The sequence below is a fragment of the Dendropsophus ebraccatus genome, chromosome 10 (assembly GCF_027789765.1).
Source record: "Dendropsophus ebraccatus isolate aDenEbr1 chromosome 10, aDenEbr1.pat, whole genome shotgun sequence".
NCBI classification, from domain to species: Eukaryota; Metazoa; Chordata; class Amphibia; order Anura; family Hylidae; genus Dendropsophus; species Dendropsophus ebraccatus.
Window position 1 is genome coordinate 105979659 of NC_091463.1, and position 24242 is coordinate 106003900.

At 56.5% G+C, this 24242-nt stretch overlaps 1 protein-coding gene across 1 annotated transcript; it reads right to left on the reverse strand.

Annotated features, from left to right (window-relative positions):
* Window positions 1-5294: 5294 nt before the first annotated feature.
* On the reverse strand, window positions 5295-24029 carry TSPAN6 (tetraspanin 6). The gene is made up of 8 exons (XM_069985771.1): window positions 23758-24029; window positions 17985-18173; window positions 16583-16657; window positions 14838-14936; window positions 11131-11286; window positions 9874-9957; window positions 7105-7203; window positions 5295-5667 (listed from the first exon to the last, which is right to left on the reverse strand). The coding sequence occupies exons 1-7, from the start codon at window positions 23842-23844 to the stop codon at window positions 7135-7137; spliced, it is 759 nt and encodes a 252-aa protein (XP_069841872.1). The 5' UTR covers window positions 23845-24029; the 3' UTR covers window positions 5295-5667; window positions 7105-7134.
* Window positions 24030-24242: the final 213 nt, after the last annotated feature.

Consider the following 24242-nt stretch of genomic DNA (forward strand, 5'->3'; position numbering starts at 1 on the left):
AAGTTACCCAAGGTCAGGGCCAGTGACTTCTATGAGAGGGTGTTGGGTACGTGTGTTGGGTACGTTTTCTTACTCGAAAAGTGAAATGACCAACAGGTTATATGCGAGTCTTCTAATCTTGGTGCTCAGGTAGACCCCAGTAATCCTTCTGTGCCGCAGATATTGGAGTTCCTACAAGGTGGGTCAGATAATTCGCCCAGAACACTAAGGGACCAGCTGACTGCCATGTCAGACAATTACAAGAGCTGAAGGACAGCCATCACTCGTCTTTGTCCTCGGACCTGTAGGCCAATAAATCCTTGGGACTTGTCTCGAGAAGCCAACTGTTTGAACCCGTTGCAGAAATGCCATTAAAGATATTACAGTTAAAGTGACCCTGTCGCCCCCTATTTGCAGTCTGACGGCTCTCCACAGGTGTAAAGGGTTAATGTTACAGCTTTCATTACTTATTTTATATTATACCTCATGGTGCTTGTTCTGGTAGAGCTTTAGGCTGACGCTTCCAATGACTGCCGAGGGGGGGGGCCTATGCGGCAATGATGTCACGGATGGGGCAGGGTTAAGTGGCACTAGGAGCGGAGCAATGTGGCACAAAGGCCACGAGGCCCCACCCACATATACCACAGGTGATAAAAATGACTTTTTACCAGAACAAGCACCATGAGGTATAAGGTAAAATAAGTAATGAAAGCTGTAACATTAACCCTTTACACCTGTGGAGAGCAGTCCGACTGCAAATACGGGGAGTCAGTGTCACTTTGTTATTGGCCATAACTTCCACGAAAAGAGTTGGAGAACTACAAGCCTTTTCGGCTAGAGAGCCACATGTAACACTCTTGGCAGACAGCACTATGAAGTTTAGGCTTTGTTTTACCCCTCAAATTTCGCTCCATTACAAATTTAAATCAAATTTCCCGTTCTGACCTCAGAATTTGTATCAAAAGACTCAAGATAAATGGAAAACTTGGATGTTGTCAGATGTCTAAGAATTTATGTGAGAAGAACTGAGGAATTCAGATGAGAGAATCTACAGGAAAAAGGAGCCTCAAGGCCGACCCCGCCCCGATGGAGATCTGATGGATTCATGTCTGCAATACTTTGCCGGCCAGGAGCCCCCGGGATTTACCAAAGCCCACTCCATTCCATGGTGGGAGGAGATAGCCTTAATACCATCCAGGTGTGTGCTGGCCTCCCCCGTAGCGGCTTTTGTACCTGTCCCTGTTATTGAGCCACTGAGGGATGGAAGGGAAGATTAGAATGTTATTGTGCTTTCCCCGAGTCCCATCAGCGGCACAAGCTTCATGTACCTTCTAATGAGCTGACAGGTGGGGAGCCACCGGCCTATATACTCTAGGGGGGAGGAGTTAGAATTCACTCACTTCTTTATCCGGCCGAGCATATCCCGTTATTAGGCTGCTGATAGAATCCGGTCCATGTTGGGTCAGAGCGGCCGGCACCAGGTGATGGATGAGGGCTGACCGCGGTCTGAGGAGACTTTGGTAGTAACTCTTCCAGAAGTTTCTCTTCTCATCTTATAACATTTAAATGCCTGTCCTGATCATTAACGACTGGTCCTGACATTTTAGAAGAAAAAACTTTATTATATATGAAAGGACAGACATGGGTGTGGTTATCCTGCAGCATATAACACTGATACATCATGTGACGAGAACCACGCCCCCGACAAACACACCGTATCCCTATCAGGTAGATATAAAAAGATACAACATAATATTATCAGGAAACATTAAAAGGAAAAATAAAAATCAACAGAGGCCGAAACCCAAATCCTGAAAATCACGTAAAATAAAACGGCACCGGAAACGTCTCCACTGATTGGCTGCCTGTACGTTACTGTGTACCTGGAAAGGTCACCTCCTCCGGGGTGTAGGCACGTGGAGCCCCCCGGCCAGCCGCACAGTCAGCCCCCCGGCCAGCCGCACAGTCAGCCCCCCGGCCAGCCGCACAGTCAGCCCCCCGGCCAGCCGCACAGTCAGCCCCCCGGCCAGCCGCACAGTCAGCCCCCCGGCCAGCCGCACAGTCAGCCCCCCGGCCAGCCGCACAGTCAGCCCCCCGGCCAGCCGCACAGTCAGCCCCCCGGCCAGCCGCACAGTCAGCCCCCCGGTATACAAGTATACAAAGACGGCAAAATGTACTAGATCACTACATCACCACTTTTCCCATGATCCTCCACAACCCCACCCCCAGTCTGCCCCGACAACAACAAAAAGGGCGATCGCCGAGACCACTGCATGCTACACGTATAGACTACACTAGTGATCCCCAACCTGTGGCAAAACTACAACATCCAGAGTCTGGGGCTGTCCAGACATGCTGGGAGTTGGAGTCACCAGGTGAGGGATGACTGCAGAGAAGTGCAGGGAACGGCTGATTCCACAGATACACTAATGCAGGGATGGGAAACCTGACGCAAAACCAGACAGCCCAAGCTTTAGCTCTCTGGGCATGATGGGAATGGTAGTTTTGCTGGAGGACAGAAGGTTCCCCCATCCCTGCAATAGGGCAATGGCAGAAATAATCTGACTTTAGTGTTCGGAGTTTCCAGACGAGGAGAATTCTAGCATTTTACTGCTGCTCCTTACAGGTCTGTTCACACAAAGAGGATATGCAGCGCACCCTCCACAGGAGACCCGCAGCATCTGTGGAAACTTCACTCACAAACTACGTAAAAATATGCACAAAATCTGGGTAATTCTTACAGTGCGGATTATACATGCACAGCCCCACTGTATGCTGCAGATATAGTGCGGATTATACAGTCACAGCCCCACTGTATGCTGCAGATATAGTGCGGATTATACAGTCACAGCCCCACTGTATGCTGCAGATATAGTGCGGATTATACAGTCACAGCCCCACTGTATGCTGCAGATATAGTGCAGATTATACAGTCACAGCCCCACTGTATGCTGCAGATATAGTGCGGATTATACAGTCACAGCCCCACTGTATGCTGCAGATATAGTGCGGATTATACATGCACAGCCCCACTGTATGCTGCAGATATAGTGCGGATTATACATCCACAGCCCCACTGTATGCTGCAGATATAGTGCGGATTATACAGTCACAGCCCCACTGTATGCTGCAGATATAGTGCGGATTATACATCCACAGCCCCACTGTATGCTGCAGATATAGTGCGGATTATACAGTCACAGCCCCACTGTATGCTGCAGATATAGTGCGGATTATACATCCACAGCCCCACTGTATGCTGCAGATATAGTGCGGATTATACAGTCACAGCCCCACTGTATGCTGCAGATATAGTGCGGATTATACAGTCACAGCCCCACTGTATGCTGCAGATATAGTGCGGATTATACAGTCACAGCCCCACTGTATGCTGCAGATATAGTGCGGATTATACATCCACAGCCCCACTGTATGCTGCAGATATAGTGCGGATTATACATCCACAGCCCCACTGTACGCTGCAGATATAGTGCGGATTATACAGTCACAGCCCCACTGTATGCTGCAGATATAGTGCGGATTATACATCCACAGCCCCACTGTATGCTGCAGATATAGTGCGGATTATACAGTCACAGCCCCACTGTATGCTGCAGATATAGTGTGGATTATACATCCACAGCCCCACTGTATGCTGCAGATATAGTGCGGATTATACAGTCACAGCCCCACTGTATGCTGCAGATATAGTGCGGATTAAACAATCATATCTGAACATCTCCACATCCTCATGGTATTAGTGTCTGACATGTTGTGTCCCCCCCTCCTCAAATACCCCACTGCATGTTGGACAGTGGAGGCGTCTAACTTAATATAATGTGCATATTATTGATCAAGCCTTCCTGTAATTGTTTCCTTTGGCTGTACAGTCCGACCACTGCTCCTCCAGTCATTGATCTCAAAAGGAATCAATTGTCCTGACAGTGACTGCGACCAGAGAGATTTCACATGAGAACAATCACAGAGAAGCGTCCCTGCACAGCCATTACTGGTCATGTGACCTGTCCTATAGCGGAGGCCTCACAGGGGTAATGCTCATCTATAGCACGTCTCTGTATAAAACACACAACTAGTGATGGACCACAGCCGAGAGAAGGGAGAGGCGCCCACGTCCTCCGGGTACAGAACAAATGGAGGGATGGCTGCGGCATCCAGGTACGGCATAAATGAACAGATGGTGGCGGCATTCGGTTAAGGAATGAATGGAGAGGCGGCTGCAGTTTTCAGGTTAAGGAATGAATGGAGAGAGGTCTGTGGAATCCGGGTGTAGAATGAATGGAGAGAGGTCTGTGGAATCCGGGTGTAGAATGAATGGAGAGAGGTCTGTGGAATCCGGATGTAGAATGAATGGAGAGGCGGCTGTGGAATCCGGGTATAGAATGAATGGAGAGGCGGCTGTGGAATCCGGGTATAGAATGAATGGAGAGAGGTCTGTGGAATCCGGGTATAGAATGAATGGAGAGAGGTCTGTGGAATCCGGGTGTAGAATGAATGGAGAGAGGTCTGTGGAATCCGGATGTAGAATGAATGGAGAGGCGGCTGTGGAATCCGGGTGTAGAATGAATGGAGAGGCGGCTGTGGAATCCGGGTGTAGAATGAATGGAGAGAGGTCTGTGGAATCCGGATGTAGAATGAATGGAGAGGCGGCTGTGGAATCCGGGTGTAGAATGAATGGAGAGGCGGCTGTGGAATCCGGGTGTAGAATGAATGGAGAGGCGGCTGTGGAATCCGGGTGTAGAATGAATGGAGAGAGGTCTGTGGAATCCGGATGTAGAATGAATGGAGAGGCGGCTGTGGAATCCGGGTGTAGAATGAATGGAGAGGCGGCTGTGGAATCCGGGTGTAGAATGAATGGAGAGGCGGCTGTGGAATCCGGGTATAGAATGAATGGAAAGATGGCTGTGGAATCCGGGTGTAGAATGAATGGAGAGGCGGCTGTGGAATCCGGGTGTAGAATGAATGGAGAGGCGGCTGTGGAATCCGGGTGTAGAATGAATGGAGAGGCGGCTGTGGAATCCGGGTGTAGAATGAATGGAGAGACGGCTGTGGAATCCGGGTGTAGAATGAATGGAGAGGCGGCTGTGGAATCCGGGTGTAGAATGAATGGAGAGGCGGCTGTGGAATCCGGGTGTAGAATGAATGGAGAGGCGGCTGTGGAATCCGGGTGTAGAATGAATGGAGAGGCGGCTGTGGAATCCGGGTGTAGAATGAATGGAGAGGCGGCTGTGGAATCCGGGTGTAGAATGAATGGAGAGGCGGCTGTGGAATCCGGGTGTAGAATGAATGGAGAGGCGGCTGTGGAATCCGGGTGTAGAATGAATGGAGAGGCGGCTGTGGAATCCGGGTGTAGAATGAATGGAGAGGCGGCTGTGGAATCCGGGTGTAGAATGAATGGAGAGGCGGCCGCACACTGATGAGTCTTCTCCATAAACTTGTACAGCTGTTCCTAGAACCCCATTAGAAGTGAATGACGCTCATCTCTCCACTCATTCATCGCCCCTCACCCATTACTGATGTGGGTCGCGACCTCTGGAATATACTGTTTACAGCGAATCCTGAACGTGAGCAGAAATTACGACATTGGGAATAATCTGAGCAGAAAACGAAGACGCCGAACACCACGCTCCACTACTCCAATCTGAGGGTCCGGAAAATCCTGATAATTCCCTGAAATAAAAACAGAGAAAGAATGAGGATCGACTCCAACATGGAGGAAGTAATAGATGTACAGCGGGGGTATAGCTCCTCCCCCCCAATAATAGATGTACAGCGGGGGTATAGCTCCTCCCCCCCAATAATAGATGTACAGCGGGGGTATAGCTCCTCCCCCCCAATAATAGATGTACAGCGGGGGTATAGCTCCTCCCCCCCAATAATAGATGTACAGCGGGGGTATAGCTCCTCCCCCCCAATAATAGATGTACAGCGGGGGTATAGCTCCTCCCCCCCAATAATAGATGTACAGCGGGAGTATAGCTCCTCCCCCCCAATAATAGATGTACAGCGGGAGTATAGCTCCTCCCCCCCAATAATAGATGTACAGCGGGGGTATAGCTCCTCCCCCCCAATAATAGATGTACAGCGGGGGTATAGCTCCTCCCTCCCCCCCAATAATAGATGTACAGCGGGGGTATAGCTCCTCCCCCCCAATAATAGATGTACAGCGGGGGTATAGCTCCTCCCTCCCTCCCAATAATAGATGTACAGCGGGGGTATAGCTCCTCCCTCCCTCCCAATAATAGATGTACAGCGGGGGTATAGCTCCTCCCTCCCAATAATAGATGTACAGCGGGGGTATAGCTCCTCCCCCCCAATAATAGATGTACAGCGGGGTATAGCTCCTCCCCCCCAATAATAGATGTACAGCGGGGTATAGCTCCTCCCCCCCAATAATAGATGTACAGCGGGGTATAGCTCCTCCCCCCCAATAATAGATGTACAGCGGGGGTATAGCTCCTCCCTCCCCCCAATAATAGATGTACAGCGGGGGTATAGCTCCTCCCCCCCAAAAATAGATGTACAGCGGGGGTAGAGCTCCTCCCTCCCCCCCAATAATAGATGTACAGCGGGGGTATAGCTCCTCCCCCCCAATAATAGATGTACAGCGGGGTATAGCTCCTCCCCCCCAATAATAGATGTACAGCGGGGGTATAGCTCCTCCCTCCCCCCAATAATAGATGTACAGCGGGGGTATAGCTCCTCCCTCCCCCCAATAATAGATGTACAGCGGGGGTATAGCTCCTCCCTCCCCCCAATAATAGATGTACAGCGGGGGTATAGCTCCTCCCTCCCCCCAATAATAGATGTACAGCGGGGGTATAGCTCCTCCCTCCCCCCAATAATAGATGTACAGCGGGGGTATAGCTCCTCCCTCCCCCCAATAATAGATGTACAGCGGGGGTATAGCTCCTCCCTCCCCCCCCAAAATAGATGTACAGCGGGGGTATAGCTCCTCCCTCCCCCCCAATAATAGATGTACAGCGGGGGTATAGCTCCTCCCTCCCCCCCAATAATAGATGTACAGCGGGGTATAGCTCCCACTATGATCTGCCCCCGGTTGATATGGACGTTCTCCCCCCTCCCCCCGTGACGGCCGTACTGTACCTTTATCCAGGAGATGCAGCGCTCAGCAGGTTACACCATCTCATACTGATTATTGGTGATGTATCGGGAGAGGCAGCACGCCAGGAACATCCCCACCAGCTGCAAGACACCAGACGCCAATCACATTATATATATATATATATATATACACACACACATACATCACTGTACAATAATATACACACCGTATACACTGCCCCCCCCCCCCCCGGCATACACACCGTATACACTGCCCCCCCCCCCCCCGGCATACACACCGTATACACTGCCCCCCCACCGGCATACACACCGTATACACTGCCCCCCCAGCCATACACACCATATACACTGCCCCCCCCCCTGGCATACACACCATATACACTGCCCCCCCCCAGCATACACACCATATACACTGCCCCCCCAGCATACACACCATATACACTGCCCCCCCCAGCATACACACCATATACACTGCCCCCCCAGCATACACACCATATACACTGCCCCCCCCCAGCATACACACCATATACACTGCCCCCCCAGCATACACACCGTATACACTGCCCCCCCCCCCCAGCATATACACCATATACACTCCCCCCCCCCCCCTGGCATACACACCATATACACTGCCCCCCCCCAGCATACACACCATATACACTGCCCCCCCCAGCATACACACCATATACACTGCCCCCCCCAGCATACACACCATATACACTGCCCCCCCAGCATACACACCATATACACTGCCCCCCCCCGGCATACACACCATATACACTGCCCCCCCCCGGCATACACACCATATACACTGCCCCCCCCCGGCATACACACCATATACACTGCCCCCCCAGCATACACACCATATACACTGCCCCCCCCCCCGGCATACACACCATATACACTGCCCCCCCAGCATACACACCATATACACTGCCCCCCCGGCATACACACCGTATACACTGCCCCCCCCCCCCCTGGCATACACACCATATACACTGCCCCCCCCCAGCATACACACCATATACACTGCCCCCCCCCAGCATACACACCATATACACTGCCCCCCCAGCATATACACCATATACACTGCCCCCCCCCAGCATACACACCATATACACTGCCCCCCCCCCGGCATACACACCATATACACTGCCCCCCCCCGGCATACACACCATATACACTGCCCCCCCCCCGGCATACACACCATATACACTGCCCCCCCAGCATACACACCATATACACTGCCCCCCCCCTGGCATACACACCATATACACTGCCCCCCCCCCAGCATACACACCATATACACTGCCCCCCCCCCAGCATACACACCATATACACTGCCCCCCCCCCAGCATACACACCATATACACTACCCCCCCCCCAGCATACACACCATATACACTGCCCCCGGCACACACACCGTATACACTGCCCCCCCCCCCCCCCCAGCATACGCCGCCCCCCGCCATGCACACCGCAAACACTCTGTCCTGAAGACCCCAGAGACCAGGAAGACCCACTTCCTGGACAACATGGTGATGTCACTTCCTGGACAACATGGTGACGTCACGACTCCCAGAGCTGTGCGGGCTGTGGCTGCTGGAGAATATGATGGCAGGGGGATGCTCTGTGTCCCTCCAGTGCCCTGTGTCCCTCAGTGTCTTCCTGCCATCATCCTCTCCAGCAGCCACAGCCTGCACAGCTCTGGGAGTCGTGACGTCACCATGTTGTCCAGGAAGTGAAGCCTTGATGCAGTAGTAAGTGCAGGGAAAAAAGTCCTTGATAAGCATTTCCTGTAATAAGTGTATGTTGGGGATTTGTTTAACTTTTGGGGGGCAATACAATACTTGAATAAACATTATCACCGGACTTCGCCTTGAAGACCCCTGAGCTGCGAGCACTCGCTCGTGACGACCCCTGAGCTGCGAGCACTCGCTCGTGACGACCCCTGAGCTGCGAGCACTCGCTCGTGACGACCCCTGAGCTGCGAGCACTCGCTCGTGACGACCCCTGAGCTGCGAGCACTCGCTCGTGACGACCCCTGAGCTGCGAGCACTCGCTCGTGACGACCCCTGAGCTGCGAGCACTCGCTCGTGACGACCCCTGAGCTGCGAGCACTCGCTCGTGACGACCCCTGAGCTGCGAGCACTCGCTCGTGACGACCCCTGAGCTGCGAGCACTCGCTCGTGACGACCCCTGAGCTGCGAGCACTCGCTCGTGACGACCCCTGAGCTGCGAGCACTCGCTCGTGACGACCCCTGAGCTGCGAGCACTCGCTCGTGACGACCCCTGAGCTGCGAGCACTCGCTCGTGACGACCCCTGAGCTGCGAGCACTCGCTCGTGACGACCCCTGAGCTGCGAGCACTCGCTCGTGACGACCCCTGAGCTGCGAGCACTCGCTCGTGACGACCCCTGAGCTGCGAGCACTCGCTCGTGACGACCCCTGAGCTGCGAGCACTCGCTCGTGACGACCCCTGAGCTGCGAGCACTCGCTCGTGACGACCCCTGAGCTGCGAGCACTCGCTCCTGACGACCCCTGAGCTGCGAGCACTCGCTCCTGACGACCCCTGAGCTGCGAGCACTCGCTCCTGACGACCCCTGAGCTGCGAGCACTCGCTCCTGACGACCCCTGAGCTGCGAGCACTCGCTCCTGACGACCCCTGAGCTGCGAGCACTCGCTCCTGACGACCCCTGAGCTGCGAGCACTCGCTCCTGACGACCCCTGAGCAGTGAGCGCAGATGACATGACAGCGGAGTCCAGTGACAGCACACACTTAAAAACTCACCTGGAAACAAGCAATTCCAAATGAGATCCCCGCTACAACGCCCATCCGGGACTCCATCACTGAGGTTACTTTGGAGATACAGCCCTGATGGGAGAAGATCAGGATCAGTCACATACAAGGAGACTCCCCCCTGTATATGGAGCGGATTATGGAGGAGGCCGGGGTATATAGCGTCTGATATGGATTATGGAGGAGGCCGGGGTATATAGCGTCTGATATGGATTGTGGAGGAGGCCGGGGTATATAGCGTCTGATATGGATTATGGAGGAGGCCGGGGTATATAGCGTCTGATATGGATTATGGAGGAGGCCGGGGTATATAGCGTCTGATATGGATAAGTACAGGAAGACTGGAGACTTTTATATGGAAGTAAATTACAAATCTGTAGGACTTTCGGACACCGGTAGATTTGAAAATTCTTTTTTGCTTGACTCTCCCTTTAAAACGAACCGAGTCAGCTCCTTGAAGACTCCATGTGTGGTGTGCAAGTACTACCGGGGGCTACTCCAATGTGGGCCTGTCTGCTTAAGGAGAATACTTTGGGGTTCCCTGTCCCCCTAATAATGTAACGGACAGGGCGGTGGCAAAGTACTGTGTGTGTGTGTGTGTGTGTGTGTCTGGCAGCGGCAGCTGGGTCCTGACAGTGACACTGTGTGTGTGTGTGTGTGTGTGTGTGTCTGGCAGCGGCAGCTGGGTCCTGACAGTGACACTGTGTGTGTGTGTGTGTGTGTCTGGCAGCGGCAGCTGGGTCCTGACAGTGACACTGTGTGTGCGTGTGTGTGTGTCTGGCAGCGGCAGCTGGGTCCTGACAGTGACGCTGTGTGTGTGTGTGTGTGTCTGGCAGCTGGGTCCTGACAGTGACGCTGTGTGTGTGTGTGTGTGTCTGGCAGCTGGGTCCTGACAGTGACGCTGTGTGTGTGTGTGCGTGTGTGTGCGCGTGTGCGTGTGTCTGGCAGCGGCAGCTGGGTCCTGACAGTGACACTGTGTGTGTGTGTGTGTGTCTGGCAGCGGCAGCTGAGTCCTGACAGTGACGCTGTGTGTGTGTGTGTGTGTGTGTGTGTGTGTGTGTGTGTGTGTCTGGCAGCGGCAGCTGAGTCCTGACAGTGACACTGTGTGTGTGTGTGTGTGTGTCTGGCAGCGGCTTGTGGCACAGCGGGCGTCTGGGCATCCTGCAGGCGGACGTTCATGCTCCGGTTACAGTGCGGGGAAGCCCTGGATCCCTTCCACCTCCCTCCGGTCCCGGAGCAGGGACTTACGTCGGGGAACACCACGCTCCTGGCCTTCTCCATGTTCTTCATGGACTCCTGGGTGCAGTTCCCCGGCAGGCGGCAGCAGCTCTGTGGGATCCCGCTGCTCTGGTAGTAGGAGCTCCGCCCCCAGTCCGTGTAGGATCTCACCCCACAGCATCGCAGCTAAGGAGAGAGACAGCCAGACCGTGAGAGACAGCCAGGAGGAGGAGACTCTGAGAGACAGCCAGACCGTGAGAGACAGCCAGGAGGAGGAGGAGGAGGAGAGAGACAGCCAGACCGTGAGAGACAGCCAGGAGGAGGAGGAGGAGGAGGAGGAGGAGGAGGAGAGAGAGACAGCCAGGAGGAGGAGGAGGAGAGAGACAGCCAGACCGTGAGAGACAGCCAGGAGGAGGAGGAGAGACAGCCAGACCGTGAGAGACAGCCGGGAGGAGGAGACTGTGAGAGACAGCCAGGAGGAGGAGGAGGAGAGAGACAGCCAGACTGTGAGAGACAGCCAGGAGGAGGAGGAGGAGAGAGACAGCCAGACTGTGAGAGACAGCCAGGAGGAGGAGACTGTGAGAGACAGCCAGGAGGAGGAGGAGGAGAGAGACAGCCAGACTGTGAGAGACAGCCAGAAGGAGAGAGACAGCCAGACTGTGAGAGACAGCCAGGAGGAGGAGGAGGAGAGAGACAGCCAGACCGTGAGAGACAGCCAGGAGGAGGAGACTGTGAGAGACAGCCAGACTGTGAGAGACAGCCAGGAGGAGGAGGAGAGACAGCCAGACTGTGAGAGACAGCCAGGAGGAGGAGGAGGAGAGAGACAGCCAGGAGGAAGAGGAGGAGAGAGACAGCTAGACTGTGAGAGACAGCCAGGAGGAGGAGACTGTGAGAGACAGCCAGGAGGAGGAGGAGGAGAGAGACAGCCAGACCGTGAGAGACAGCCAGGAGGAGGAGGAGGAGGAGGAGAGACAGCCAGACCGTGAGAGACAGCCAGGAGGAGGAGGAGAGAGACAGCCAGACCGTGAGAGACAGCCAGGAGGAGGAGGAGGAGGAGGAGAGAGACAGCCAGACCGTGAGAGACAGCCAGGAGGAGGAGGAGGAGGAGAGAGACAGCCAGACCGTGAGAGACAGCCAGGAGGAGGAGGAGGAGAGAGACAGCCAGACCGTGAGAGACAGCCAGGAGGAGGAGACTGTGAGAGACAGCCAGACTGTGAGAGACAGCCAGGAGGAGGAGGAGGAGGAGAGACAGCCAGACTGTGAGAGACAGCCAGGAGGAGGAGGAGAGAGACAGCCAGGAGGAAGAGGAGGAGAGAGACTGCCAGGAGGAAGAGGAGGAGAGAGACAGCCAGACTGTGAGAGACAGCCAGGAGGAGGAGACTGTGAGAGACAGCCAGGAGGAGGAGGAGGAGAGAGACAGCCAGACTGTGAAAGACAGCCAGGAGGAGGAGACCGTGAGAGACAGCCAGACCGTGAGAGACAGCCAGGAGGAGGAGGAGAGAGACAGCCAGACCGTGAGAGTCAGCCAGGAGGAGGAGGAGGAGGAGAGACAGCCAGACCGTGAGAGACAGCCAGGAGGAGGAGGAGGAGGAGGAGAGACAGCCAGACCGTGAGAGACAGCCAGGAGGAGGAGGAGAGACAGCCAGACCGTGAGAGACAGCCAGGAGGAGGAGGAGGAGGAGAGACAGCCAGACCGTGAGAGACAGCCAGGAGGAGGAGGAGGAGAGAGACAGCCAGACCGTGAGAGACAGCCAGGAGGAGGAGGAGGAGAGAGACAGCCAGACCGTGAGAGACAGCCAGGAGGAGGAGGAGGAGGAGAGACAGCCAGACCGTGAGAGACAGCCAGGAGGAGGAGGAGAGACAGCCAGACCGTGAGAGACAGCCAGGAGGAGGAGGAGAGAGACAGCCAGACCGTGAGAGACAGCCAGGAGGAGGAGGAGAGAGACAGCCAGACCGTGAGAGACAGCCAGGAGGAGGAGGAGGAGGAGAGACAGCCAGACCGTGAGAGACAGCCAGGAGGAGGAGGAGGAGGAGAGACAGCCAGACCGTGAGAGACAGCCAGGAGGAGGAGGAGAGACAGCCAGACCGTGAGAGACAGCCAGGAGGAGGAGGAGGAGAGACAGCCAGACCGTGAGAGACAGCCAGGAGGAGGAGGAGAGAGACAGCCAGACCGTGAGAGACAGCCAGGAGGAGGAGGAGAGAGACAGCCAGACCGTGAGAGACAGCCAGGAGGAGGAGACCGTGAGAGACAGCCAGGAGGAGGAGGAGGAGGAGAGACAGCCAGGAGGAGGAGGAGAGAGACAGCCAGACCGTGAGAGACAGCCAGGAGGAGGAGACTGTGAGAGACAGCCAGGAGGAGGAGGAGGAGAGAGACAGCCAGACTGTGAGAGACAGCCAGGAGGAGGAGAGACAGCCAGACTGTGAGAGACAGCCAGGAGGAGGAGGAGGAGGAGGAGAGAGACAGCCAGACTGTGAGAGACAGCCAGGAGGAGGAGGAGGAGAGAGACAGCCAGACTGTGAGAGACAGCCAGGAGGAGGAGGAGGAGGAGGAGGAGAGAGACAGCCAGACTGTGAGAGACAGCCAGGAGGAGGAGACTGTGAGAGACAGCCAGGAGGAGGAGGAGGAGGAGGAGGAGAGAGACAGCCAAGAGGAAGAGGAGGAGAGAGACTGCCAGGAGGAAGAGGAGGAGAGAGACTGCCAGGAGGAAGAGGAGGAGAGAGACTGCCAGGAGGAAGAGGAGGAGAGAGACAGCCAGACTGTGAGAGACAGCCCGGAGGAGGAGACTGTGAGAGACAGCCAGGAGGAGGAGGAGGAGAGAGACAGCCAGACTGTGAGAGACAGCCAGGAGGAGGAGGAGGAGAGAGACAGCCAGACTGTGAGAGACAGCCAGGAGGAGGAGAGAGACAGCCAGACTGTGAGAGACAGCCGGGAGGAGGAGGAGAGAGACAGCCAGACTGTGAGAGACAGCCAGGAGGAGGAGACTGTGAGAGACAGCCAGGAGGAGGAGGAGGAGAGAGACAGCCAGACTGTGAGAGACAGCCAGGAGGAGGAGAGACAGCCAGACTGTGAGAGACAGCCAGGAGGAGGAGAGAGACAGCCAGACTGTGAGAGACAGCCAGGAGGAGGAGGAGGAGGAGAGACAGCCAGACCGTGAGAGACAGCCGGGAGGAGGAGGAGAGAGACAGCCAGACCGTGAGAGACAGCCAGGAGGAGGAGGAGGAGGAGAGAGACAGCCAGACTGTGAGAGACAGCCAGGAGGAGGAGGAGGAGAGAGACAGCCAGGAGGAGGAGGAGGAGAGAGACAGCCAGACTGTGAGAGACAGCCAGGAGGAGGAGGAGAGAAAGAGAAAGAGAGAAAGAGAGACCATGAGAGACAGCCAGGAGGAGGAGAGAGAGAGAGACCATGAGAGACAGCCAGGAGGAGGAGAGAGAGAGAGACCATGAGAGACAGCCAGGAGGAGGAGAGAGAGAGAGAGAGAGAGAGAGACCATGAGAGACAGCCAGGAGGAGGAGAGAGAGAGAGAGAGAGACCATGAGAGACAGCCAGGAGGAGGAGAGAGAGAGAGAGAGAGACCATGAGAGACAGCCAGGAGGAGGAGAGAGAGAGAGACCATGAGAGACAGCCAGGAGGATATGACTCCCAGGATTCCGCGCCATTATCAGATGTCTGTCCCATTATACAGAACTGCGGGGGGCGTGGCTACAGAGGGCGGGGGCGGGGCCGCACATCTCTCACCGTCTTCTGGATGGTGTCCAGCGCCTGACTCCTGGCGTCCCCGGTGGAGTTATACTGGCTCAGGGCCTGGAGGTATCCGCGCTCAAAGCTGTCCTTAATCTGAGGAGAGATAAACCCATGAGGGACCGAACAGTCACCACAGCGCCAACACTGGAACGATACCCCCCCCCCCCACTACACCGCCAACACCGGAACGATACCACCCCCCCCCACCGCAACGGCCAACACCAGAACGATACCACCCACCCTCCACTACACCGTCAACACCGGAACGATACCACCACCCCCCACACCGGAACGATACCACCCCCCCCCCCCACTACACCGCCAACATCTAAGCGATACCACCCCCCCACTACACCGCCAACACCGGAGCGTTGCCTACCCCCCCCCCCACTACACCGCCAACATTCGAGCAACACCACCCCCCCCACACTACACCACCAACATCTGAGCGATACCACCCCCCCACTAAACCGCCAACATCTTAGCGATACCACTGCCCCCCCCACTAAACCGCCAACATCTGAGCGATACCACCACCCCCCCCACCCCCCAACTACACCGCCAACACCGGAGCGTTACCTGCCCCCCCCCCTTCCCCACTACACAGCCAACACCGGAGCAATACCCCCCCACTACACCGCCAACATCCGAGCAATACCACCCCCCCACTACACCGCCAACATCCGAGCGATACCACCACCCCCCACATCGGAACGATACCGAACCCCCCCCCCCCCCCCCCCCCACACACACACTACACCGCCAACATCCGAGCAATACCTCCCCTCCCCCACTACACCGCCAACATCCGAGCAATACCACCCCCCACACTACACCGCCAACACCGGAACGATACCACCCCCCACTATACTGCCAACATCCGAGCAATACCACCACCCCACTACACCGCCAACATCAGAGCGATACCACCACCCCACTACACGCCAACATCAGAGCGATACCACCACCCCACTACACCGCCAACCCACTACACCGCCAACATCAGAGCGATACCACCACCCCACTACACCGCCAACATCAGAGCGATACCCCCCCACACTACACCGCCAACATCCGAGCAATACCTCCCCTCCACCACTACACCGCCAACATCCGAGCAATACCTCCCCTGCCCCACTACACCGCCAACACCGGAGCGTTACCCCCCCACTACACCACGAACACTGGAACGATACCACCCCCACCCCACCATCCGAGCAATACCACCCCCCACTCTACACCGCCAACAGCGGAACCATACTACCCCCCCCCCCCACACACTACACCGCCAACATCAGAGCGATACCACCCCCCCACTACACCGCCAACATCAGAGCGATACCACCACCCCCACTACACCGCCAACATCTGAGCGATACCACCGCCCCCACTACACCGCCAACATCAGAGCGATACCACCGCCCCCACTACACTGCCAACATCAGAGCGATACCACCGCCCCCACTACACTGCCAACATCAGAGCGATACCACCGCCCCCACTACACCGCCAACATCAGAGCGATACCACCCCCCCACTACACCGCCAACATCAGAGCGATACCACCACCCCACTACACCGCCAACCTCAGAGCGATACCACCCCCCACTACACCGCCAACATCCGAGCAATAACTCCCAAGCGATACAACCCCCCCCCCCCCCCAATAAACCGCCACCATCCAAGTGGTACCACCCCCCACCCCCCTACTAAACCGCCCCCGCTGTGTCACATCTCACCTCGTGTCTGAAGACCAAACCAACTATGGCAGCAATCAGCTCAATCAGGAAGATGAGGGACAGGAACATGGCGTACTGAGGAAACACACAGGAGGGGGCGGGGTTACATGGCATACTGAGGAAACACAGGAGGGGGCAGGGTTACATGGCATACTGAGGAAACACAGGAGGGGGCGGGGCTATATGGCATACTGAGGAAACACACAGGAGGGGGCGGGGTTACATGGCATACTGAGGAAACACACAGGAGGGGGCAGGGTTACATGGCATACTGAGGAAACAGAGGAGGCGGGGTTACATGGCATACTGAGGAAACAGAGGGGCGGGGTTACATGGCATACTGAGGAAACACAGGAGGGGGCAGGGTTACATGGCATACTGAGGAAACACAGGAGGGGGCGGGGCTATATGGCATACTGAGGAAACACACAGGAGGGGGGCGGGGTTACATGGCATACTGAGGAAACACACAGGAGGGGGCAGGGTTACATGGCATACTGAGGAAACAGAGGAGGCGGGGTTACATGGCATACTGAGGAAACAGAGGGGCGGGGTTACATGGCATACTGAGGAAACAGAGGGGCGGGGTTACATGGCATACTGAGGAAACAGAGGGGGCGGGGTTACATGCCATACTGAGGAAACAGGAGGCGGGGTTACATGGCATACTGAGGAAACACAGAGGGGCGGGGTTACATGGCATACTGAGGAAACACAGAGGGGCGGGGTTACATGGCATACTGAGGAAACAGAGGGGCGGGGTTACATGGCATACTGAGGAAACAGAGGGGGCGGGGTTACATGGCATACTGAGGAAACAGAGGAGGCGGGGTTACATGGCATACTGAGGAAACAGAGGGGCGGGGTTACATGGCATACTGAGGAAACAGAGGGGGCGGGGTTACATGGCATACTGAGGAAACAGAGGGGCGGGGTTACATGGCATACTGAGGAAACAGAGGGGGCGGGGTTACATGGCATACTGAGGAAACAGAGGGGCGGGGTTACATGGCATACTGAGGAAACAGAGGGGGCGGGGTTACATGGCATACTGAGGAAACAGAGGGGCGGGGTTACATGGCATACTGAGGAAACAGAGGGGGCGGGGTTACATGGCATACTGAGGAAACACACAGGAGGGGGCGGGGTTACATGGCATACTGAGGAAACACACAGGAGGGGGCGGGGTTACATGGCATACTGAGGAAACACACGAGGGGGCGGGGTTACATGGCATAGTGAGGACACAGAGGGGCGGGGTTACATGGCATAGTGAGGACACAGGAGGGGCGGGGTTACAACATGGTGTAAATCTGACTACATGTAGTATAAATTGAGTCCCGCCCCCCCCCCCCGCCTTTATTGCGTCCCCTCTAAATTCGGCACAATTGTATTTTCTCACCAGTTTCAGCATCCAGGGGTTCGCCCGGCACGTGGCAAAGCAGCCGAAGGTGCCGAGGAGGATGATGACGGCTCCGGTGCCGATGAGGACGTACGGAACGTTGGTGGCATTTTCATTCAGCAGTGAGAAGTAAACGTCAAGACCGACCTTCCCCCAAACACCGACGGTCAGCAGGATAACGCCGGTGATCTGAGGAGAGAAGGAAACCGTTATATCAGCCGGTATTATAAGCTGCAGCTCTCAGGGGGAGGGGTGATGTATGAGCACCCCATATAGTAATAGCGCCCCTCAGTACTCGGCCCTGACCACCCCATATAGTATTAGCGCCCCTCAGTACTCGGCCCTGACCACCCCATATAGTAGTAGCGCCCCTCAGTACTCAGACCTGACAGCCCCATATAGTAGTAGCGCCCCTCAGTACTCAGACCTGACCACCCCATATAGTAGTAGCGCCCCTCAGTACTCAGACCTGACAGCCCCATATAGTAGTAGCGCCCCTCAGTACTCAGACCTGACAGCCCCATATAGTAATAGCGCCCCTCAGTATTCGGCCCTGACCACCCCATATAGTAGTAGCGCCCCTCAGTACTCAGGCCTGACAGCCCCATATAGTAATAGCGCCCCTCAGTACTCAGACCTGACAGCCCCATATAGTAATAGCGCCCCTCAGTATTCGGCCCTGACCACCCCATATAGTAGTAGCGCCCCTCAGTACTCAGGCCTGACAGCCCCATATAGTAATAGCGCCCCTCAGTACTCGGTCCTGACCACCCCATATAGTAATAGCGCCCCTCAGTATTCGGCCCTGACCACCCCATATAGTAAGAGCGCTCCTCAGTACTCGGCCCTGACCACCCCATATAGTAGTAGCGCCCCTCAGTACTCAGACCTGACAGCCCCATATAGTAAGAGCGCTCCTCAGAACTCAGACCTGACAGCCCCATATAGTAATAGCGCCCCTCAGTACTCGGCCCCGACCACCCCATATAGTAGTAGCGCCCCTCAGTACTCAGACCTGACTATAGTAAGAGTGCTCCTCAGTACTCAGACCTGACCACCCCATATAGTAGTAGCGCCCCTCAGTACTCAGACCTGACAGCCCCATATGGTAAGAGTGCTCCTCAGTACTCGGACCTGACCACCCCATATAGTAGTAGCGCCCCTCAGTACTCAGAACTGACAGCCCCATATGGTAATAGCGCCCTTCAGCACTCAGACCTAATCCCCCATATAGTAATAGCGCCCCTCAGCACTTGGACTTGCCCCTTTTATAATTATAGTGCCCCTCAGAACTCAGGTTGTTACCCCTGCTGATCCCGGCCTGCAGCACACGGCCATTACATACACAGCAGGTTATTACCCCTGCTGATCCCGGCCTGCAGCACACGGCCATTACATACACAGCAGGTTATTACCCCTGCTGATCCCGGCCTGCAGCACACGGCCATTACACACACAGCAGGTTGTTACCCCTGCTGATCCCGGCCTGCAGCACACGGCCATTACACACACAGCAGGTTGTTACCCCTGCTGATCCCGGCCTGCAGCACACGGCCATTACACACACAGCAGGTTGTTACCCCTGCTGATCCCGGCCTGCAGCACACGGCCATTACACACACAGCAGGTTGTTACCCCTGCTGATCCCGGCCTGCAGCACACGGCCATTACACACACAGCAGGTTGTTACCCTGCTGATCCCGGCCTGCAGCACACGGCCATTACACACACAGCAGGTTCTTACCCCTGCTGATCCCGGCCTGCAGCACACGGCCATTACACACACAGCAGGTTGTTACCCCTGCTGATCCCGGCCTGCAGTACACGGCCATTACATACACAGCATGCAGAGAGAGGACATCACTTACCAGAGGGCTCCATCCAAGATGGCCGAGCACAGGGAGAGAAGAGAGGGCAGAGGTCAGGTACCAATACATACACAGGACCCCCACATACGTATATCCTGGGGCTGTGATACAACGTCCCATACAGCATGCACACACAACAACCGATACAACGTCCCATACAGCATGCACACACATAACAACCCATACAACGTCCCATACAGCATGCACACACATAACAACCCATACAACGTCCCATACAGCATGCACACACATAACAACCCATACAACGTCCCATACAGCATGCACACACATAACAACCCATACAACGTCCCATACAGCATGCACACACATAACAACCCATACAACGTCCCATACAGCATGCACACACATAACAACCCATACAACGTCCCATACAGCATGCACACACATAACAACCCATACAACGTCCCATACAGCATGCACACACATAACAACCCATACAACGTCCCATACAGCATGCACACACATAACAACCCATACAACGTCCCATACAGCATGCACACACATAACAACCCATACAGCATGCACACACATAACAACCCATACAGCATGCACACACATAACAACCCAACACTACCACGGCAAAAACTACTACACACCACGACTAAACCGGCCCCTTCTGCCAGGACACACAGCGGACTGTTCACACCTCTCCCGACCCGTCTGCCAGGACACACAGCGGACTGTTCACACCTCTCCCGACCCGTCTGACAGGACACACAGCGGACTGTTCACACCTCTCCCGACCCGTCTGACAGGACACACAGCGGACTGTTCACACCTCTCCCGACCCGTCTGCCAAGACACACAGCGGACTGTTCACACCTCTCCCGACCCGTCTGCCAGGACACACAGCGGACTGTTCACACCTCTCCCGACCCGTCTGCCAGGACACACAGCGGACTGTTCACACCTCTCCCGATCCGTCTGCCAGGACACACAGCGGACTGTTCACACCTCTCCCGACCCGTCTGCCAGGACACACAGCGGACTGTTCACACCTCTCCCGACCCGTCTGCCAGGACACACAGCGGACTGTTCACACCTCTCCCGACCCGTCTGCGGGGACACACAGCGGACTGTTCACACCTCTCCCGACCCGTCTGCCAGGACACACAGCGGACTGTTCACACCTCTCCCGACCCGTCTGCCAGGACACACAGCGGACTGTTCATTTTTTTTTTTTAGAAAAGTGAGGATCTTAGCAAACTATTTGATGAAACAGAGTGTACCATGTCGCCACGTTAAGCGTCCTCAGAGACACGGTCCCTACTCCAGCATCCTCACACCAGCAATGGCCTCTCCTGGGCGGAAGCAGCTGCAACTGGGCAGATAGGAGACAAATGATCTCTTTATAGCAGCCTTGGGACATGGGTGGAGTGCAGGCCAACAGGAGGTAGCCCCACCCCTCCAGATACAACGGGAGGTAGCCCCACCCCTCCAGATACAACGGGAGGTAGCCACACCCCTCCAGATACAACAGAAAAAAAAGGGGAAATTTTGGCAGCACATCTATGACTCTGTTCACACTGCAGGTTGCACGCTGCTTGTGGCTTAAGTACAGACAAAACAAACGCGGTAACGTTGGTGACACGGTACCCCCGGTAACGTTGGTGACACGGTACCCCCGGTAACGTTGGTGACACGGTACCCCCGGTAACGTTGGTGACACGGTACCCCCGGTAACGTTGGTGACACGGTACACTCGGTAACGTTGGTGACACGGTACACTCGGTAACGTTGGTGACACGGTACACTCGGTAACGTTGGTGACACGGTACACTCGGTAACGTTGGTGACACGGTACACTCGGTAACGTTGGTGACACAATACACTCTGTTTGATCAAATAGTTTGCTAAGATTCTCACTTTTCTAAAAAAAAATTATATTTAAATTTTTAATATCTACAGAGCAGGTGTTAACCATGTGTACGCTGGGAGGAATATATACGGTAAGCCCCTGCACCTGTGGGTTGCTGTTGCACCTTTTTGTTTTTTGCCTATGCCTGTCAGAGTACCACCAGATGCCACTGAGCAGAAGTGGTGCTGACTGGTCCCATATATACAGGATTAGGGAGAGAGCTCTCCATCAGATCCAGAGCGAGACATCCTGTATATACGGGGCGCTGCTTATAGCCATCACAGCTAAAAAGAAAAGATGGCAGCACATCTATGACTCTCTTCACACTGCAGATTGCACGCTGCTTGTGGCTTAAGTACAGACAAAAATACAAAAAGTACAACAGCAACCCACAGGTGCAGGGGCTTACCGTATATACTCCTCCCAGCGTACACACGGCAAACACCTGCTCTGTAGATATTACAAAGTGAGGCACTGGACGCTCTGTGGCACCAGACGCTCTGTCACCCGGTGGCACCAGACGCTCTGTCACCCGGTGGCACCAGACGCTCTGTAACCCGGTGGCACCAGACGCTCTGTAACCCGGTGGCACCAGACGCTCTGTCACCCGGTGGCACCAGACGCTCTGTCACCCGGTGGCACCAGACGCTCTGTCACCCGGTGGCACCAGACGCTCTGTCACCCGGTGGCACCAGACGCTCTGTCACCCGGTGGCACCAGACGCTCTGTCACCCGGTGGCACCAGACGCTCTGTCACCCGGTGGCACCAGACGCTCTGTCACCCGGTGGCACCAGACGCTCTGTCACCCGGTGGCACCAGACGCTCTGTCACCCGGTGGCACCAGACGCTCTGTCACCCGGTGGCACCAGACGCTCTGTCACCCGGTGGCACCAGACGCTCTGTCACCCGGTGGCACCAGACGCTCTGTAACCCGGTGGCACCAGACGCTCTGTAACCCGGTGGCACCAGACGCTCTGTAACCCGGTGGCACCAGACGCTCTGTAACCCGGTGGCACCAGACGCTCTGTAACCCTGCGAGATTGCTGCCATATTTTACACCTCACTGTTCCTTCTCACATTTCCTCCATATTAGTTTGCATCTTCCTGACAGTCCTGATCCCTCAGACACGTCCCCTTCCAATATCCTGAGGTGAGGAGTGCGTCAGGACGGAGCGCACCCGGGGAAGGTTGTCTACGTGGGCTCCGCCGGCAGCCATCTTATCTTACAATACTATCTATCCTATTGTTATATCCCCCGGGGACCCCCTCAGCCTCCCCCTTCCCCTCCCTCCCCCAGGGACCCCCTCACCCCCCCCCTTACCCCCCCCCCCCCGGGGACCCCCCTTACCCCCCCCCCCCGGGGACCCCCTCAGCCTCCCCCTTCCCCTCCCCCTCCCCCAGGACCCCCTCACCCCCCCCCTTACCCCCCCCCCCGGGGACCCCCCTTACCCCCCCCCCCCCCCGGGGACCCCCTCAGCCTCCCCCTTCCCCTCCCCCAGGGACCCCCCTCACCCCCCCCCTTCCCCACCCCCAGGGACCCCCTCACCCCCCCCCCTTACCCCCCCTCCCCCAGGGACCCCCTCAGCCTCCCCCCCCTCCCCCGGGAACCCCCACCCCCCACCCCCCGGGGACCCCCTCAGCCTCCCCCCCCTCCCCCGGGAACCCCCACCCCCCACCCCCCACCCCCCAGGGACCCCCTCAGCTCCCCCTCCCCCTTCCCCTCCCCCCAGGACCCCCTCAGCCTCCCCCTCCCCCAGGGACCCCCTCAGCCTCCCCTCCCCCTTCCCCTCCTCCAGGGACCCCCTCAGCCTCCCCCTCCCCCTTCCCCTCCCCCAGGGACCCCCTCAGCCTCCCCCTCCCCCAGGGACCCCCTCAGCCTCCCCCTCCCCCAAGGACCCCCTCAGCCTCCCCCTCCCCCTCAGCCTCCCCCCACCCTCCCCGGGGACCCCCTCAGCCTCCCCCTCCCCATCCCCATCCCCCTCAGCCTCCCCCCACCCTCCCCGGGGACCCCCTCAGCCTCCTCACCCAGAAGATGAAGGTGTAGATCAGCAGGACGCTCTTCAGACACGTGATCACCGGTTTTGTCTGCAGCCGCCGGGACGGGGACGCCATGATTTCTCCAAACTCCTGCCGAACACCCGAGCGCGGCCGGAAACTCCCGAAGACTGTAAGGACGCCCGGAGCCGAGTGTGTGACCGATCGGCCGATGTGCCCGCTGTCTCCAGGGCTCCGCACACTGATCGGCCGATGTGCCCGCTGTCTCCAGGGCCCGCACACTGATCGGCCGATGTGCCCGCTGTTATTTCAGCAGAGATGCGGATCATTCATTAGTTACAGCTGGGAAGCTTGGCTGTTTCCGGAGATTGCCGAAGATAAAGAGGCGGATCACGTGGACTGTAGAGAAAACTCCGGGGGTTTAGTTTATGACGAGGCGCGCCCTCTGCCGGAGCTGATGGGAAACACCACAGAGAGATGTGGGAGAGCGGGCTCCTGTGTGTGTGTGTGTGTGT